Below are 21492 nucleotides of genomic sequence, written 5' to 3'. Positions count from 1 at the left end.
TCTCAGTTAAGATCTCTTAGCCAGTCTCCCTACACTCGCCTTTAATGTTCACTTCAACTCAAAAGATGTACAAAGAAAGGTCTGGACCAGAAGTTGGAAATTGCTGTGGGAATGAAAAGAAGACTTTGCAACACCTGTAGGAGAGAGACGAGAAGAAAAGAGGGGGAAATCCCTGCTGACTGAAAGGACTTTTGAGGCTGCAAAAGGACTTTGAGTTGTTTGCTAGGTAGCACAGCAGTGCAATCCCTTGTCTGTGCCCCCTACCCCACCCCCAAGCATCAAGAGAGATGCTGTCGCTGCTGCAGAAAACAGCTTTGTGTTCATGCAGCTTTGGGACAGTGGTAGAGAGGGGCCGGTTTCACAGCCAGAAGAAACAGAGTGATGTTCTGGAACTCAGGGCAGACAGTGGAAACAGGGGCCACATGTGCTGGCCTGGGAATCTCCAGGTGTCTTGGGGGCAGGATCAAACCATGTGCAGGACCATGAATGGGGGGTTCTCCTCAGTACTTTATAGCTCTCACAAACTGGCACCAGCCGAGACATGGCCTGTGTATTTATATTTCAAAAAATTGGGACAGTAATTACACATGTGGTTTCATAAGCTATTATTTTTTTAACTAATAGCATGAACACTGACCCATGTGATTAGATATTCTATGAAACCATGGTTTGTAATATCTGTGTAGAATTTCACTGTGCACAGGCATAAAAATTTACTTAAATATGTAGGCTCCTATTGGGGCAGTTAAGTGATTTCCAAGTTTTTGCCCTTATAAATAATACAGTGATGACCTCTATGTATACAACTCTTTTTGAGCAGCTCTGATTAGTTCATTAGGAAAAAAATTAGCAAACTGTCTTCAAATAATGTTGTGCCACTTACCTAACCCGTTGGCAGAAATTCCTGCTTCAACCCTCCTGCCATTGCTGGTTATTATCACTCAAAAGTACATATATTTTGGTAATCTTATAGTTTAAAATGCATTTATTTGATTATCTGTGACACTGGACATTTTAAATTTGTTTTTCACCATTCATATTTTGTCTAGCAAATACCTATTTATACCTTTTAGCCCTTTTAAAAAAATGAGCATGATGACATTTTCATTGACTTGCTAGGGCTCTTATGTGTAAGAATATATCCCTATTTTCTCTGCTTTGTCACATATTTTTCCATATCCAGTTCACCTATTTGCTTTCTGAATTTTGTTAGCATAGCATGAAGATCTTTCTTCCTCTTCCTTTTTCACATAGTAAATTTGCAAACCATCACTCAATAGTGTACGCATTTCCTTTTAATGAACTGTAAGTCCCTCCTCGCACAGAACAATATTGTCTTTAGTTCCTTCTGGTTCTTGCCTATTTCTGCTTTTAACTTCTTAATCGATCCAGAATTTATTTAGCATATCATGATATCTTTGCAATGCCTTCTATTTCAATTCCAAATTATAAACCAATTACAAATATGCTATGTGTTAAGCAATTCTCCATTCATATAAACTGTGAAAGCCTGTGTCACTCTATGCTAGAATATTTTCTGGGCTTTAATTATTATAGCTATAATAAACACAGATATTTCACACTGAAGTCCTCCACTTATTCAAAGCATTCTTCAGTACTTTTTCTCATATCTTCTTTCAGAGCAATTTTGAAATCACTTTGTCAAGTTCCAGAAAGAATCTCATTAGGACTTTGATTATAATTGTATTAAACCCATAAATTAATTTGGGGAACATTGATATTTTCACAGTATTAAATCTGCTAATCCAGCAACATGATATATCTCTCTCCATTTATTCAGGTCTTGTTTTATCATCCTCAATAAAGTTTGTAAGTGTGTGTGGTTTCATATAGTTTCTGAATATCTCTTGGTTTACTCCGAAGTATTTATATTTTAATTGCACTTGAGAATAGGATACATTTTTTTTTTATAATAGTGATCACTGGCATATAGCTATTGATTTTTGTTTATTTGCTTTGTGTCTGACCATAATACTGAAATCTCTTAGTAGTTCTAATAGCTTTTTTTGTTTGTTTCATTTATTCTCTTAGGCTTTGAGGCTATAAGAACATTTTCTGCTAGAAATAAGAAAGTGCCTTTCCATCCCTAGCTTACTAAGAATTCTGATCGGTAATGAAGGCTGAATTTTTTCAAATTACTTTTCAGTCTCTCTGGAGAAGATCTGATGGTTTTCATCTTTTGACCCACTGATACGAAGCATTAGACCAATAGTTTTTCTAATATTCAACTTTTTTCATCAGTGCATTTTTGGTCATGGTGCCTTATGCTTTCATAATTTAGCCGCTGGGTTTCAGGGGTAATATGAGAAGGATCTGGAGCTTCACAACTATGTAATTAAAAGTTCAATTCCCAGCTGAGCCACTTGGGCAGGTATACGGCCTTGGGTGAGTCACTTACCTTCCAGTCAGCGGAGGAAATTATACACACCCCACTAGGTTGCTGCAAGAATTACAAGTAAAATAGTACTCATAACAAGCTTAGTACAACAGGCCTCGAGTATGGCAGGTACTCAAGCTGGGTAGCTATTGTTTTCATTACTATAATCATCCATTTTCTTTGATTGTTATTTCAACATTTCCATAGATACAGGAATGACTGACATCCAATTTTAACATATTTGGGGGCTATGTCTTTAATCCAGCTAGCTTAAAAAACAAAAAACACTGTTAGCTTGTATCATTAATACCTCTCTATGGCTCACTTTTTCTTTAAACTCAATCTTCAAGGTTAAAGAGGGATGTGGGAGTGTTCACCAGAGTAGTTTGGCTGACTTCACCTCCCAGGTGGCCCTAGTTCTCTAGGCCAGGGGTCCTCAACCCCAGGACATGGACCAGTACCAGTACTGTTAGGCACTGGGCTGCACAGCAGGAGGTGAGGAGTGGGCATGCATCTGAAGCTTCATCTGTATTTACCGCTGCTCCCCATCACTCACATTACTTTCTGAGCGCTGCCTCCGGTCAGATCACGACACAAGAATCTCACAGGGGTGTGGACCCTCCTGTGAACTGTGCACGTGATAGGTGCAAGGAAAGAAGCTCAGGCCCCATGGATTCTGCATTACAGTGCGTTGTATAGTCATTTCACTACATACCACAACAAAATAATAAAAGAAATAAAGTACACAATAAATGGAACGCATTTGAGTTATCCTGAAACCATCCTCTCTGCTCCAGTCCATGGAAAAACTATCTTCCACGAAACCTGTCCCTGGTGCTATAAAAGGGTAGGGACCACTGCTCTAGGAAGCAGAGGTTGGCAGAAAAATCTACACGTAACAGGGTGTGTCACAGGGCTTTTTGGAACTTTACCTAAGGCTACAAAATCAAGAAGAGTAAGCGCTGCCACACTCTAGAAAGAACAGTTAACAGTTAAGGGGCTTCCAGATGTCCCCTCCAGGGACTGCTAAGAGGTGTCCAACCTTGCTCTTCACTCCGACACCATGCTCAGGGTATCCAGTGAGGAGACTCAGGGCATCCAGGTTGGGAGGAGAACCTCTGAGGCTGTGCATTGCAGGTGGAAAGAAAACTCTCTTTTCTCCTCCTCTTCCCTCAGTCAAACGGTAGGTGAGTCTGAGGTAACCACTCACAGAAACTGGGTATGGTGGGCAGAGGGAAGAAGGTCTGAGGGAAGAGGACACGCATGAGTCCATCTGATGGAGCCCCAGCAGATGCTGGCTCCTCTGCAACACTCCTTGGCTTGCGCAGCAGCTCCTGAACCAAGTGCGGTTCAGCAGGCCTTCCCCTTTCATCATCCCCGCGGAGAGAACTCTCTCCGAAGTCCCACACTCCAGGGAAAGAAGGAAGTGGCAAAGCAGCGGAGGCAGCAAAAGGAGGGAGGGGACGTGAAGGAAGAGCCAGCATCCCTTCAAATCGTTGTTAAGAAGCGATGGTAACAATAACCCTGTGTACGAGACTGCAAAAGAGACACTGATGTATAGATCAGTCTTATGGACTCTGTGGGAGAGGGAGAGGGTGGGGAGATTTGGGAGAATAGCATTGAAACATATATAATATCATGTATGAAATGAGTCACCAGTCCAGGTTCGATGCACGGTACTGGATGCTTGGGGCTGGTGCACTGGGACGACCCAGAGGGAGGGTAGGGGAGGGAGGAGGGACGAGGGTTCAGGATGGGGAACGCGGGTATACCTGTGGCGGATTCATTTCGATATTTGGCAAAACTAATACAATATTGTAAAGTTTAAAAATAAAATAAAATTTAAAACCTAAAAAAAAAAAAAGAAAAAAAAAAAGATAAAAAAAAAGAAGAAGCGGTGGTCATAGTTCCTCTTCTGTGGCTGCCATCAGTCTGGGATGACCTGCACTGCTTTGGCAACAGTGCCCTGCATGGGAGGCCCCTCCCCTGGTTTCTCAGTGTTGAAGAGCTTCTTGGTCTTTAGACTTTGCTTTGATGCTGGGTACAATGGTGATCGGACTTCTATTGGCTAATTCTGCTGTGTTTCCCTAAAATTTATGGAGCTTCCTGCCAGGATCTTGGCAGTGCAGAGACGGAGTCAGATGTTTCTGTGCTCATACCACCATCCTGCCCAGAAGGAAGCCCCATGTACTTCTAATTCAGAGCCCTAAAAGTTATGCCAGGTGATGCTACCCCCGTCTTATAGAGAGTGAAACTGAGGCTTATAGAAATGAAAACAAGAGCCTCACAAAACTCTGTTTTATTTTCTAGATCCTGAATTCCTCTTTCTTTTTGTTTCCATACATTCTGCCCTAGACTAAAAACACATCCACCCAAAGATGCTCATCGCAGAGGGTCAGGTCTTGCCTCCATTCCCTATTTGCAAGGCCTCATTTGTACTAGCCTTGGCCTTCCAAAAGAGAGAAGGGTCTAGAAAACATGCTTCTCTCTCTTAAGACTAGAGACAGAACTATAAAGTGACAATTCCCATTCCCATCAACAGGTACCATTGCAGCCCCTTCAGGGTACTGAATCCACTCAAAAGACCCCAGAAGACCTGCACAGCCACTCACCAGAGCTTCTGCAGGAATCCACTGCTGAGAAAGTACAGAGAACAGCCACTAGAGAAATCCCTTCCAGCAGAGTCCATCATGCTACAGTGAGGAAATCTTCTCAGGCCTGAGATTATCTCTAAATATTTGAATATTCGTTAAAAGGGGCTTCTCTACCCTGGGTTCTCTGCTAGGCAGATGAACTGTCTCACTGAAGCTCCATAACAAAATAGTCCAAGTATCATCTCTTGCAAATAGATGAAAAGAAACTAAGGCACCGACAGAAATAATTCACCCGTGCTCATCCAGCTGGCAAGTGCCAGCCTGAAATCAAAATCAGAACCTTTTTAGCTCTAAAGCCCCTATTCTTTTCACTAAATTCTAATGCTACTCTCACTTCATTGAGTCCAGCAATTGGAATTTCTCTTTTTTATCCCCTTGGAGAAAAGAGAGAGGGAGACACATATCATTTCAAGTAGAAACCCATAAATATGTAAATAAAATATAATGTGCAATCAACCCTCCGGTGGAGGTAACAGGCAGAGAGCCCTCCAAATCAGCAGCTCGTCTCATACAGTCATGTGTCTGGCTGTATCAAGTTGCTTTTCACTTAGCCTGAACTCTCTGAGACCATGGTGAAGTGGATTCCCAGGCAAGGGCCCCTTGATTTCCGAGAGTAAGCAATCTCGGGGGATGTGTGATCACTTGGCTTGCTGGGTGGTTGATGTGTGATTCCATAACTCTGATGTGAAGAGAGCTGCCCAGGGTCTGGTTCAAGAAGGGCTTTGAGGGGAAAGCGATTTCTGGAGCACAAGAGAGACAACTTTAGGTTGCTGAAGACCTATTTTTGAGATAAGGGGGAAAATGCCACCTGAGAATAAGATCCGGATCTGTGAGTGAGTGTTGTGTGGAGGCAGATTTGGGTAAAAATGAGGGAGAGTCTCTTCCATGTGATGCTGGGGGATGATTTTAAGACATCAGCAGGCAAGTGCTCAGGCCACTAACAGTGGTACCTGCAGAAAAGATGCAGGGCCCGTCTGGATCAGTTTGATCTGTGCACCTCTCATTTTCTCACCTACCTTCCCACTTATTGACCTTGGGCCCCATTCTGAATGCCAATGCCCGTGATTCTCCATGAGCACTCAAGACAGTTGATGACAACAGCCTGACTACTGTCCCTGCTCTTTCAATCTAATGGATGCTCTCTGCTCCTATGTAGGATCCCATCCAGAGTTTAACAATAACCAGGCTAACACTGGGTACTGGATAATAGTAACTACCCCGGATTCCCAGCAGTAGCCTGGTCTTCCATGGAAGAACATGAGCATCTCATCAGAGATGGCATTCAAGGTGAGGCTGATATGGACAAGAGAGAGCCCTTCTGGGGCCCAACTCCTATTACTGGTTATCTGCTGTTGTGGATGTGCCAGAGGAAACCACCTGCTATTCTAGACCAGAAAAACCTCCCAGAGTCCAGGCTACAACATACATTATGTTCCGAAATGGTATTTCCCATGGGATGATGAAACACCGTCATGGGGGATGACCCACCCTTCCAAACACCAGTCAACCCAGAGAAGTGGACAAGTAAAGCTTTCTGTCTTGATATCATGATTCATAATCATGATACCCATAATAATAATGGCCACAAATAATGACGTGTTTCATTACAGGCATCTGACGAGCCTTTTGAGCTTTTCAGAGCACTTTGGTGTACATTATCGTCTTTGCTCCCCAGGCCTGTATCTCAGAAAAGACAGTGAATGAGTAAACTGAGCAAAAGTAACAAAATGACGACGAAAAAATAACTGAATGAGGCATCTCAAGAGAACAGCATGAAGAAAGAGAATTAAATTGCTTTCCTTGGTACAAAGAAGTCCTTTTGGCTTTGAAATGCAGGTGCAATGAGGTAGTTCTCATGGAAGAAGAGGGAAGCGGCTGGTCCTCTGAGCTCCAGACTGACATCTGGCATCACCTGCTCACAGCGTCGCCTTAAACACAACACAGCCAAACCTGGGCTGGCTTTCTTGACCCTAAACCATCTTTTGTGCTTTCCACCTCAGAAAACAGCTCCATCGCTCATTTCCCAGGCATCTGAGTCTTGGAGTGCCACCTGTGGCTCTCTTATCCTTCCATTCCCATATTCCTGTAGGATAAATCTACGCAGGCTCCAGTTTAATGGCTAACTCTCACCTTAAGGATTGGAATCTGCTCCCAGTGCATCCAAGAATCTACCTAGTGACCTGGCAAACCTGGCAGAACCAGAATACACCACTATCTGCCCTTGCTGAATTGGGTCCCGGGCATCTTCTCGATACCTGAGCTTGTGGCTTCCAGTTGCGAGCCGCTGCCTCTAGTACCTAGCACTGAGTTTGGCACATGGAAGGGATTAAGTAGACATGTGATGAGCAAGACTATAGCGGCTGTGCATGGTGGTCATTCATGCTCAGCTTGTCTCCATTGTTACCACTCTCTTTATTACTCAGTCTCACCCACATGTGCAGAGGAACCTCCATCCAACCATCTGATAGGCAGTTCCTTAGGTCAAGAGATTTAGCTATAAGAACATAATTGATCTGTAAGTTTTGTCTGATGATTCTGTGCTTCAGTATTTGTCCATCTACCTCTGAGAATTGCATCAATGATCAAACAATACGATGGCTGTACTACCAAAGTGGTATCTGAGTGTGTCACTGTATCAGTGGTTCTTACATGTGGGCGTGCAACAGCACCACTCAAAGAGCTCCTTACAGCGCAGATTTCTGGGCTCCAGCCCCAGAATTTCTGATTCACTAGGTCAGAGGACACGGCCTGAGAATTTGCATTCCTAACAAGTCCCCTGGCAATGCCAATGATGTGGATCCGGGGACAAAACCTTGAAAACCACTACTCTAGAGCAATGTGACAGCTCTTTCCACATCAAACTTGTTTTTCTCCACAAAGTTTGCTATTTCGATACCAGACTTTATGTTTTACCCTTTTTGCTGTTTTGTTTGAATCTTAACCCGGTCTGTAAATTCCTCTGGGTAGAAATTATACCTTCCACACTCCACATTCTCTCATTTTCTGTTTTCTAAAATAATGAGTACATTTCCAGTGTGATTAATAATAGAAGAGAAAAAGGGAGGAAAAAAGCTCAGACTACCAACCCCAATAAGCAGTCCTACAAATGGCTATCAGCCCTAGAATTCTTTTAAAAATTAATTATGAGGCAAAGAACATTCTACTAGCAGCAGCAATTGTGAAAAAGAAGATTACCTTTTTGATGACACATTTTGTAAGACGTGGGTTATTCAAGATTTTAGGCATAACTTACTTAAACACCAACATTTTTGAAATATAAAACCACACACAGTGTTTTCAACTCATAATTTTTATAGTGATAGTCAGACAATTGTGTTTTCAACATGTAAAATCCATTACACAGCCGTGGCAACAGTTTGCAATAGATTGTAAATTTTTATTGAGATGATCATCTTGCAATTGAATTTCAAAATGTATTATATGATCATCAGCAAATAAGTCCACGGGGGCTGCTAAAGTACTCTGAATATCATTTATAAAGATCAAAACCTCTGGAAACCCTGTGGAAAGAGAAAAGTCTCATTGGCAGGATCAAATCAATTATTTTTATGGATGAATACTGAATTGCAAAGCTGAGATAAGGCATTACCTGGTTTAATAACATATCCTTATGTCTTTTTTAAGTAGTAAGTTTTATAATCAGGTTTCAATGAAGAATTCTACCAACGATTGGTTTTTGAAACCAATCAAGAAAATGGTGTCTCCACTCATCACGGTGGTTCAATAACACTCAAAGGAATATTCCCAAGCAATAGAAATACTCACCAACTTTGGGTTACGTGCTTTACCAAGAGGCACTGCTGCTGCTGCTCAATTGCTTCAGCCACATTGGACTCTTTGCAGCGCTATGAACTGTAGCCTGCCAGGCTCCTCTGTCCATGGGATCTTCCAGGCAAGAATACTGGAGCGGGTTGCCATACCCTTCTCCAGGGGACCAAGAGGCACTAAAGTGGTTACAGTCAATTCTACTATAACACTTGTTTCCAAAATGCAAATGTTCTCCAACATGATTGACACATTAGGGAACAATGTGAGTATAACATGAATTTCACATTGTCTATGTGTGATGCTTCACACAGAAACACTAGTAGAGCAGAAAACTGCTCTCAGCTGGACTGAACCACGTAGGAACACACCAGACCCACCTGCCTCTAGTATCTCCCTGCTCCCTCTGTTCACTGTGTGTGTTACAAGCCATGTTGATCCACACGTGGATCAACTCACCACCACTTTCAGACAGTCCTCCTCCACCACCTTCCAGTAGCTCATGGACTGTGGCCTTTCTGACACCCACTTCCACAAGCAAACTTCAGGATGTTTCAAAGTAATGCCCCATTTGTATCACAGTTGTACAACTGTACACATGTATACAGATCAACATGTGTAAGTACAGCTGTGCCATTTTTACTAGGTTGCTCTCTTATGGGTCTGTCACTAATGAAAGATGTGACCCTGTCCCACTTTTCTCCATGAACCTGGAAGCTTTTATTGTGTAACTTTGAACAGTGCAGTGATTTTTAGGCACACATTATGTTTTACTATAGCCTAACTGTTTTATTTTTCTTTTTGTTCCATGGAAATGACTGTTCTGATGGGTCCTTCACTCCCCACCCAGAAGGCAGAAGGGATTCTTTCCCCCTCAGAGGTCAATGGCTCATGTTGCCACGTCACTGGTCACTGGAGCACCTCCAGCCCTATATACCAAACTGATGGCACACAGCTCTCTCTATGTATTTACCAATGTGTGACCAATGATCAGCGGCATTTGAGTCAGAAAACCTTAGTGCAAACCCTGAGTGTGCTCCTGGCTAATTCTATGACTTTGGATAAAACTTTTAAAAATGTTGTCTCAATTCTTTCATTTATATATGAGATAAAAGTACTTACATCAAATGGTTACTTAAAAATAAAATAAATAATGTGATTTGCAAAAACAAAAACAAAAACAAAAACATCCCACATTAACACTAAGTCCTTTTAATTTCTTGAGTTGCATTCGAAGTCAGACATCTAAGGGTACAAATCAGGGGTATAATCCTAGCTAGCTCCCCTTATTAGTAACATCACAGAAGCCTAGATTCTTGGGGATACAGTTGGATACAAAGAACCCCCTCAGACACAGTTCTAGTCAGCAAACTCTTTAGCATCACCAGGAACTTCAGACAAACTGTCAGAGCCTGGCTGAAGGAAACATTGAGCCAGGAGCCTGTAGGGATTTAGAATTCAGAGGACCTCTGGACAGACCATCCCAACCCAGACTCCTAGTAGAGTCTAGCCCCCAAGGGACACAGAGGCAGGAGGCTCTGAGGGATGAAGGCATTTTCAGAATCCACTGAGAGATGCTTTCAGAGCCAGAAGGGACCAGGAGCACCTCAGAGGCTGAACTAGGACTAGGAGCTCTCAAGGACATCGTTAAAACCAAGAGCTCACTCGGGTCACAAGCCCAGCCCAGGGAGAAAACTAAAATCAGAAAGACACAGGATATGCAAGATGAATCAGAAGCACTCAGAGACATAGACCAAGTGAAGCCTCAGGTCACATAGTCAGAGCCAGGAGCCTCCAGAGATACAACCGGAGCTGGACCCTTCAGGGACACAGCCAGGAGCCCTCAAAGAAACAAGATCAGGACCCCTCAAAGACTCAGAACCAAGAGTCCTCAGAGGTGCTGTCAGCAGTAGGAAGCCTCACATACTCCAAAGGTCCCAGGAGTATTTGGGGAGAAAGAACCAGTGTCCCAGGAAATACTGTCCGATCCAGGAAACTCTCTAGGACTAGAGAGGCTAAACTAGAGCCAGAGTTAGGTGATTCTTAGACTCACAGGGGAAGCCAGGAGGGCCCCAGAGATGCCTCCAGAACCTCAAAGGCAAGACCAAATACTGCTTATTACCCCAACAGGATGCACACTCATATCAAAGAAGTCGAAGAATGACTGTCACAACTTCAAGAGGAGAATCACTCACAGCAACTGCACAACATCTCAAAACAGTCAGGAAGAAGGGTCCTACCTGCACACTTGGTTCTGGTGGTGAGGGGAGGCCCTGGTGGTCCCGTGCCCCCTTCCCCTGGTCGTGTGAGCAGCACTCGGATCTCATACTCCACATCGGGGTCCAGATGCCACAGCTTATAGTTGGGAGAGTCGACGATGTGGGTCTCCGCCCAGGTGCCTGTGGTCGTGCGGTACTCCACCTCCTTCAGGATGATGGGGCCATCTCCAATGATGGAGTTGGCATTTGGCTTGATCCACAGGTAGGTGGCCCCCACGGCCAGCAGCTCCGGAGGGGCGATGGGCGTGGGAGGCTCTGAAAGACAAGAATCAGCAAAGGATGTCAGACCCAAATGGTTTACAGAACAGACTTCAAACGTGAGGACAAAGGGCAGAATTCCATACAGCCATAGAAAATAGCCTAAAATCAATTAATTTAATTAACTAATTGTATGTAAATACCTGAATCAATGTTTCTTCAGTAACTTTATTCAATCTTCCCTGGTGGCTCAGATGATAAAGAATCTGCCAGCAATGCAGGAGACCCAGGTTTGATCCCTGGGTTGGAGAAGAGAATGGCAACCCACTCCAGTATTTCTGCCTGGAGAACTCCATGGACAGAGGAGACTGGTGAGCTACAGTCTATGGGCTCACAAAAAGTCAGACACAACTGAACGACTAACACTTTCATCAAAACACCTTCATTTAAAGAAAGGAAATAAAGAAGGTCATTGTGAGGAAAAGATTTTTCCTGAACACAGCGAAGCTGCCTGGGTTAATATTCTGTTTTCTATCCTCAAATGAGAACCAGCCTTTACTAAGTCAGAGTTTGGTTCAAAACCCATGGGAGTCAGGGGTTTACAAACACTTCTTTTATAGGAACACACAGATTGTTAGTGGATGATCTGTGGAATGGTGGTAGGAGCTGAATTAGCAAAAGGATGATGGCATAATGGGGGTTCAGCTTCTTCCACAACTCTAATAACTTCCTCCACAGAGAGAGGGTCATGATCACAGTGATGCCAGTGGGAAATCAGGGGTCAAGGGAAAAGTCAGGCTGAGCTATTTTGGATCTCCTATGTGTTGCCACCTCTCTTCTACTGAGTTCTATAACTTCAGCTAAATAGACTAGAATTTCAACAGGCACTAACGGTGGCCTCTCCCTGGCAATTTTTAGCTCGCTGGCAAAGCTGCAGAAATTAACAATTGCTTTATACTTATTTACCAGAAAGTTTCACTTGCATTATTAGTGCCATTCTTGGGATATTAGCACTTCCATTTTGATGGATTAAAAACCTGAGAACCCAAGTGATCATATCACTTAACAAAGAGAGTGGAGCAGGTAAGGCAAAAGGGAACCCACATCAGCTTGCCTTCCAACACCAGCTCTCCCTTTGGAAGGCTGTTTATCTCTTGATACCCATTGTCTACAAACCAGTGTGGGTATATTTATTTTTATTTGTAGCAAAAATCAGCAGTGGAACAACAATAAAGAAGAGATTAGAAAGAGAAAACAATCCCCCTTCCTTACCACCCAATATAATTGCCATTTTTATATCTTCATGTTCCATTCCAATTTCTATTCATATACTTAAATCATTTTTGTGTGTAGTTACAGTAACACATAGACTCAAAGAAGATTTGCTTTTCTCCCCTCATTTATTACAACCAAAGGACTTTGCTTATATACAATGTGGATTTTAACATCACTGTCTTTAGTAGTGATAGGACAGTGCATCAGGTAATTACAATAATTATGCTCTGATTACAGGGCACACGACTAGTTTCAAGTTTTGCAAAGGTAAATAATGCTGCAACAAACATCTTTGTACAAAGGATTCCAGTCCTTCTTGTCTTATATTTTCTTAGCACCAGCTTTCAGGAAGTGGGTTATGTATCCAGGGGTATGAATAAGTTAGTGATTCTTGGTGTAGAACTAGGAAGTAAGGGTGGGGAAGGCATTTGGGATGCAGTACACCAAAGCTACGTTCAAGAACTTTTGGAGGGCCTCTGGGCTACTAAGGCAGGTATCAGTTTCAGTTTGGAACTCAAGTGGGAGCTTTGGGAAGAGAGGTCCCATTCAGTGTTTTCTAATTAATTATCTAGCAACAAAAATTCTCCAGAAAAAGAACAATCACTATGAAGCAAAGATGGACAATATTTTCTCAGTATGACTTGAAGCAGATCTTCAGGGACAAGTTCAAATTGCTACTATTATAACCTGCCATTTGGTCAGAGGAGGAAATTAAGCAGATTAGTCCAGCTAGATGCTTTTCTTTACAAACCCATGGAGGTTATTACTCAATGCCTTGTTATCTCAAAGGTGTTTGCAAATTGATTTTTAGATAATTTGTTCCAGGTAGAGAAGTTAAGTTGGCAAGCACATAATTTCTGGGCTCATCCTTTGTGTATTTTAAATATATAGACCCTTCGATCACCATTATCTACTCTCCAGAGTTCCCATCAGTCTCCAATGAGGCCCCAAAGGTGATATTTTTGTAGCTTTGTGATGACTCTGCCCAATTCCTTAGTAAAATTATTCACATACAGGCCCTGGACAGAATTAAGACCAGCAGACTTCAATACTTTAAGGCTTGAACAAGTGGTTACAATAAGTTCTCTTCCATGGACTTTCCACCCTAGTTTCTACTCTCCTGCTTTAGGCATTAGCAGTAAATTGCTGACCATCAGAAAGAAAATCAAGTATCAGTCTCTCCAAATGCTTAGTCTCTTTTCATGTATTTCTGATGGTAGGTGCAAGTATAGTAACAAACATTCCCTCAAGGATATAAATGTGTCCATCTCAAATGTCACACTAGTGTTCATGTCCATATGCAGACTTGTCCTTCCCTGTGATCACTCAAGAATATATCACAAACTACATCCCAGTGTTTCCTGTACCTGATCCCAAGAAGCCATCAGATTGTTCTTTTGTTCTTTCGGTTTTTATTAATTTATTGATTTATAATTGGCATTCTTTAGAAGGCACACGAATTCGTGGATCAAAGAGAAAAAAAGGGAGGAATGATTTTTTTTTTTTTTTGGTAGGTACTTGCCTTTTTAAATAATGCACAGAAAGATTGTGCTTGTTTCAGTTTTCCTCTCTGAGATGAGCTATTCAGCCAGATATGGCAAGAATTCTATGAAGCCATCTAATTCAACCACCAGAGTCAGCAGAAAGGAAACCAAGAACTAGGAAGAGCCCATGAAGCTAGAAGAAGGTGTAGACAGCTTGAGAACTCAGGGCCCAGGTAGCATGTCTGCCTATGGTTTTCTCCTCCTATACTGGAGATGCTGAAGCAGATAACCAGAAAGATCATTAAAAGAAGTCTATACGAGTCGTCTTTAACTTTGGCGGATATGCAGGATGCTATGGAAATGTGAGAAATTCTAGACTCTTCTCCTCAGGAAAATGTACATAAGCATACTACCTAGAGTTTTGTACATCATTTCAGGAATTCATGAACCTTTTTGAAGACCTTGCATGAATTCTTAAAGATTCTATGCTGAGAATAAAAGAAATCCACAGAGATTCTCCTGACAGCCCACATGCCCCCAAGAGCTGACACTTCTCAGGGACCCTGAAGCCACCCTTTGTTGCAGGAGCTAAAGCCTGGGAGCACTACCATGTAAGAAAATGGAACTTGATGTAGGGGTCACAGATCTAGTGCTTCCAGGCTCCCAAATATTTGGTGAATATAAATATGCTAAGATTTCCACCAGACCAAGCACAGCAAATGTCTAGGTTCCCATGACTATGACCCACCCAACACATTCATAGATTCAACAGTTGGGCTAAAATATTTAAAGGAAAAAAACATGACTCTGCCCACTTAATGTTATATGTAGAAATCTTCCACAGAGGCTGTCTTAGGTGTTTGGGCTGCTATAACAAAATGCCACAGATTGGGTGGCTTAAACCACATTTATGTCCCACAGTTCTGGAGGCCAAGAAGTCCAAGATCAAGGTGCCAGCAGATTCAGTGTCCATGAGGCCTCTGTTATTGGTGTTTTCATGAGTCTTTTCACATATGAAATGACTAATACCTCTCTATACCTGGCCCCTCACCATCAACTGTGCAAAGCCAGAAGGAAGTGTTTGACATTTGATGGTACTCCTTGCTGACAAAGGTTGGAACAAAATCAAGAGGGAGGGAGCCTGGTTTTCAGGAAGATGAGATCTGGGTTGGGAGATGGTACCGACCTCCCTCCAACCAGGAATCAAAGAACTTTGAGAACAGGAACCCTAGGAGCCATCATCCCTGAGGCCTGGGCAGCAATCGCCCCTGACCGGTCAAGGCTCTCCTTCAACAGGTAGGTGGTGAAGTGACCCCTTAATGCAATTCTGCTTCATCCTCAGGCAGCAATCTCCAGACCAATTCTGTCTTTCTCTTTCCTGCTGTGAGCACTTGTAACAGTTTGACTCCCCAGAAATTCCTACAGAGAGCAAAAGTGCTTCAAATAGCTGGAGAGCAAGTTTGTGCTTGTGTATTGTCTGATCCAGACAGAAATCAAATATTTTGAGAAAAACTGAATGCTACTAAGATTGAAGTGAGCTCTTAGGTATGTTTAAGGTGAACATAAACTGCTTTCTGACACTATCACCCTCTGCCTCCCTCCTGATCACCTTTCTATTTGCACAGCATTTACTGAAGCATATGAGAAGCATTCCACAGGAACGCCCAAGTCTGCCCCACCCGCCAACATGCCACATGTACCCGGAGACTATTTTTTAATCACTGCCATATCCACACTTGCACACATGCTGTTTTTCCCAACTAGAATATTGTTTCTTTTGCTTTGAACCAAACCATGCCCGTTTTTCTTTTCAATTCTGCTTCATAACGCCTCAGTCATGTAGACCGCAAGGCTAGGCACACAGTAGATATTGAAAAAGCTTCATGCTGGCTAGCTTTTCTACCAATCAGCATGCAAGGCTCTTATATCAAATACAGCACAGAAGATTGAAGAGGAGAAGAAAATCTAGTTTGGGGCCAGGGCCTGAGTCTTTGTCCTCCACGTCTAGTTAGCTGTGTGACCCTGGACACACCACCCAGTCTTGGGGGTTCTCAATATTTTCATCTTTAGCACGAAAGATGGTTCAAAGTATAAAAATATCTGATTTTTTTCCCAAGGACCATAGGGTTCTATGTGAATATGTTTACCGACTCTACCCTGACTATGTTGCCAGCAGTAGACTGCACCACCTCATGCATCTCTGGCCCATGAGGTCCCCAAGTAGAAAGCAGAATAAGTAAATATAGCATCCAATCTAGCAGTGGATGTCAACTAGAATTAGTCTTTGTGTCTAACCTTAACTTATGGCCAATGTGCGATAAATATTTAATGACTTGTTTAAATGGACAGAGAAAATATTGGATAAGTTTTCCCAAAATAAGAGGTTGGGGTGGCAAGACAAAGAGAAAGAAAGAAAGTGTTATAGAGAACAGTGGATGGGCATCCAAGCTAAGAACTGAATACGTCTGGGAGAAGACATCAAATGCCTGGAACAGAACAATAATCAAAGACGTAGCTAAAGAAAAAATTTTTGAACTAAATGAAAGTCTGAATTTGCAGACTACGAAGAGCACAGCGGGTTGTAGGAATAATCAATGATGAGACTCAAACTTAAGAACATACTGGCAATATTTTGAAATACCAGACTAAAGAAAAAGTCCCACAAGCATCTAGACAAAAATAGATCTTCATCAATGCAAAACAAAAAGACTGAAAAATCAGTTCCCGTACTTCATCATTTCAGTTTGAAACACAGGAATATAAGAGAAGGTGATAATAGCAATAGTAACTGCAAACGACAGCAGCGGCAGCTAACAAATGATGCACCGTTTTGATGAACCGGTCACTGCTTTAGTGCCTTAAAGTATTAACTCATTTAATCTTCACAGCAACTCTAGGGATAGATAATATTATGATTCACATTTTTCTGAGCAGAAGAAAGAGATGCAGATTAAGTAACGTGCCCAACATCAAACGGTTAGTAATCTAAAGAACCAGGATTGCAGCCAAGAAGTCGTACTGAGGGGGTCTGCATGCCACTCACAACAGTATAATACACACAAGATTTTAAGAGGATATTTCATATCTCAAGATGTTTATAGACAACTAAGTTGTGGTACATTGGCAAAGCCAATAGATAGACAAGTTTAGATTCTGAAAAATGCAGGAAGATGTACTATCTATATAACTTGATGATAGATCCCAGTCCACACTGGGGTGAACTGAAATCACGAGCTCTGAGATGGAGAAACTGGGACAGTAAAAGGATCAGTCTCATGGGATGATTACTAACGCAAGACTCTTGTTTCTCAGGTAAGAGTCTAGAAGGGAATCCCTGCCTCATGCCAGGCCAAACCAAGATAAAACCCAAAGTTTTAAAAAAGACAGAAATCCCAATGGCATTTAGACTGTGCTTAAATGTAAGCAATTGCATGGTGAATGGTTAACCCTTACTCTGGCAATTATTCTGAAACTGGACATGAAAAATTTCCATGGAACAGTTTCTCCTTAGATAAGACTCTCCAAAGGTACAAAAGCCCAATTTTAACTAAATTAAAGGAAAACAAACAAACAAAAAAATCCCACCGACACGCCTATTAAAATGTCTAGGTAGAAATACACCAAATGTTGGTTTTTCCTTAGGATTGTGGGGAAATGAGTACTGTTTTCTTTTTCGTGTGTCTCTGCAAATGTCCTCTAATAAACCTGAATTGGGTGTTTATTCCAAAGATAAGCATATTAAATAAGTGTTCTTAAGTGTTGAACTTCTCTAACCAGTGGGACCTCTGTTGGGATTCTGTGCTCTCCACCACCAGGAGTATTTAACAGTCAGTCTCCCCTCTCATCTGCCCAGACGACAGGTAACAAGAATCAAGAACCACATCCGTGTCCCTTTGCCAAGCCAGTTCTTCCCCCATAGCTCCTAATAAGGAGAAATCATGGCTGCTTTCGGCATGGCTCAGACACCTACACTATAAGTTGAGACTTCACTTCTGAAAGTCCCCTAATCATCAGATCAGATCAGATCAGTCGCTCAGTCGTGTCCGACTCTTTGCGACCCCATGAATCGCAGCATGCCAGGCCTCCCTGTCCATCACCAACTCCTGGAGTTCACTGAGACTCACGTCCATCAAGTCAGTGATGCCATCCAGCCATCTCATTCTCCATCTTCCCCTTCTCCTCCTGCCCCCAACCCCTAATCATAGCAACTAATATTTTACAATGCTCTACCTGTTTCCTCATTCATTTTCCTCTGGTGCCCCACAAAGCACACATCTTACACGTGAGGAGACCAAGGCTCAGCTACTTTAGATAACCTTCCTCCTCTAACACAGTGAATGAGCAGAACTATGTGCAAACCCAGGCCTTTCCAAAGCCTGCCCCCTGTCCTCAATGCTGCACCAACCCTCTTTGTGCTGTAAGTGTTAATATAAAAAGCGTGCTTATATTTCAGATCCACAGCCTGTGAGTTCATTAGAGTAAAAGTGAGCACTTAGGATCCACTGTGTGCCAGGCACCGTGCTAAGAACTTTATATGCATCATCTTATTTAATCCTGGCACATTCTTCAGGCAAGGGATAGTAGCAATCCCATTTTATAAACTAATTTTAAAAACCCTAAAGCTTAAGGAGGTTAATGGCTCACAATCACAAGTAAGAAAAGGAACCAAGTTTCAAACCTAGGGAGATCCCAGAGCAGGGCTTGTAATCACTATGTTATACTGTCTATTGCGACCAGGATCCCCACAGTTAAGGAGGATGAAATGATGTATCTTTCAAGGTCATAGAGAAGTGGTTTTGGTGAGAAGAAGCCAGATCTGGTAACTAGCCAGTCAGTACTTTGTTAACCTGGCAGCAATCATAGTCAACTATCTCAGAACCACAGATATGGAAGATACATGGAATGACATTAGCCCTAACTGCCAGATGCAGAAATCCCTAATATGAGCTAAGACTCAGCTTGAAGCTTATCTCCAGAGATAAGGAGCAGAGTCTACGGTGTTCACACAAGTAGTGAAGAGTTTTAACGGTGAGAAAGTACTTTGAAATACAGACCACAGTCTTTCTCCACTTGCTGTCCACCAGAATGTCACACCAGGCTTCCAAGAGCTGGCCTCTCCCAACCTCTCCAGGTTCCCTGACTACTGAGCTCCCCTCACAAGTGATACAGAGGTCGCAGGAGGTGTTTCTGCCTGTGCTGGTCCCTCTGCTGGAACATTCTTCCCTATCATCTCACTTTTCTTGTCTGAATCATGTCAATGGATGGCAAAAACCACCACAATATTGCAAAGTAATTAGCCTCCAATTAAAATAAATACATTAATTTTTTTTAATTTTATTTTATTTTTAAACTTTACATAATTGTATTAGTTTTGCCAAATATCATTAATTTTTTAAGTGAGCTCTCTTTTTTTTTAAAACAAACGAATTTATATATAACACAGAAGTAGACCCACAGACATAGAAAACACACACATGGCTACTAAAGAGGAAGGAGGGATAAATTAAGAGACTGAGGTTAACATAGATGTACTACTATATATAAAATAGATAACCAACAAGGAACTTATGTACAACACAGTGAACTCTACTTAATATTTTGTATTAATAATGACCTATAAGAGAAAAGGATCTGAAAAAGAATACACACACACATAGATATATGTATATAGGGACTTCCCTGGTGGTCCAGCGATTAAGATTTTATGCTTCCAATGCAGGGGGTGTGGGTTTCAATCCCTGGTCAGAGAATTAAGATCCCACATTCCATGTAGTGTGGCCAAAAAGTGAAAAAAATAATAAAACAAAATGGTATCATATTAAATGATCCATTAAAAAATAATATGTGTGTGTGTGTATAACTGAATCACTTTGCTGTACATCTGAAACTAACGCATCATTGTAAATTAAGTATAGGTAAATGAAAAATAAAATGCAACAAGTGCTGGTTCTTCAGATAAAAATATGAACTGACTTCTGTGAGAAAAAAGGAAGAGCGAGCTGTCCCCTGGGACACCGTCCAGCTGTGTGCTCTGTGCTGCAGGGTGTCTTAGCCCAGGGTCCCAGGAGCAGAGCTGGAGACAAGGATTTTGTGCAGAGACCAACTGGAGGAAAGTTCTCAGAAGAAGGTGGACTAGGGAGCCAGGATGTGATTTTGTCTAAAGATTAGGCCATCCTCATCCCAGAGGTGCTCTGGAGCAGAAAATGCACCACTTCACGGCTCCTCACTGAGGCAAGGGGGGCAACCTTTTGTCTCCCTGTGTTATTAATTGGATATGGGCTGTTTAGGGGTGCAGGCATTGCCCCTCAGTCAAGCAACTTCCCTGTAGCCAAGGACAAATCCTGATTTCCTAGGACTTCTGCAGCTAGACACCACAAACTAGGAGGCTTAAAACATGTATAGCCTCCCAGTTCTAGAGCTGAGAAGTCTGACACCAGGGTGTCAAAGGCGACCTGCTCCCTCCAAAGGCTCCAGAGAAGCCTCTCTGGCACTTTGATTCTAGTGTTTGATCTTGATCTTCTTTGGCTTGGAGACGCATCCCTCCAGCTCTGCCTCTGTCTTTACACGGCCTTCCCGCTCTGTCTGTGTCTCTCTGCCCAAATTTCCCTTTTCTGATGAGGTCACTGGACATACTAGGTTAGTGCCTTCCTTCTTTTCCTGTCTCAATTCCCCTCCACTCAACCAGTGTTCCCTTCAAATTCCAAATAAACTATTTGCAAACCCCTGTCTCAGGATATTCTCAGTTTGGAGAAATTCCAGTTAAGATATTATGACAGTTTTATTCCTAGTTTTTAAAGGAATCTCCACACTGTTCTCCACAGTGGTTGTATCAGTTTGCATTCCTACCAACATTGTTGAAGCGGGTTCCCTTTTCTCCACACCCTCTCCAGCATTTATTGTTTGTAGGCTTTGTGATGATGGCTGTTCTGACCGGTGTGAGATAATACCTGTCTGCGGTTTTGATTTGCATTTATCTAATAATGATGCTGGGAGGGATTGGGGGCAGGAGGAGAAGGGGACGACAGAGGATGAGATGGCTGGATGGCATCACTGACTCGATGGACGTGAGTCTGAGTGAACTCTGCGAGTTGGTGATGGACAGGGAGGCCTGGCATGCTGCGATTCATGGGGTCACAAAGAGTCCGACACAACTGAGCGACTGAACTGAACTGAATTGAATAATGAGTGATATTGAGCATTTTTTCAATGTGTTTATTATAGCACTGAAACATATACATTACCATATGTAAAATAGATAACAAGTGTGAGTTTGATGCATGACACAGGAAACCCAAAGTCAGTGCTCTGTGACAACCTGGGGGGTGGGGTGGGGAGGGGACACATGTATGCCTATGGCCGATTCATGTTGATGTTTGGCAGAAACCATCACAATATTGTGAAGTAATTATCCTCCAATT

The 21492-nt window shown here is 42.4% G+C and overlaps 1 protein-coding gene across 1 annotated transcript in view; it reads right to left on the bottom strand.

Annotated features, from left to right (window-relative positions):
• PTPRT (protein tyrosine phosphatase, receptor type, T) overlaps positions 1-21492 on the bottom strand; it is an 839242-nt gene that overhangs the window by 609199 nt on the left and 208551 nt on the right. The window contains exon 6 of the mRNA XM_010829234.1: positions 11079-11372. Within this exon, the coding sequence (XP_010827536.1) occupies positions 11079-11372 (294 nt within the window). The remainder of the gene's footprint in view (positions 1-11078; positions 11373-21492) is intronic.

The sequence above is a fragment of the Bison bison genome, unplaced genomic scaffold, assembly GCF_000754665.1.
Source record: "Bison bison bison isolate TAMUID 2011002044 unplaced genomic scaffold, Bison_UMD1.0 scf7180017864500, whole genome shotgun sequence".
NCBI classification, from domain to species: domain Eukaryota; kingdom Metazoa; phylum Chordata; class Mammalia; order Artiodactyla; family Bovidae; genus Bison; species Bison bison.
The sequence above is the reverse complement of the archived record's forward strand: the minus strand, read 5'-3'. Positions and strand labels throughout refer to the sequence as shown.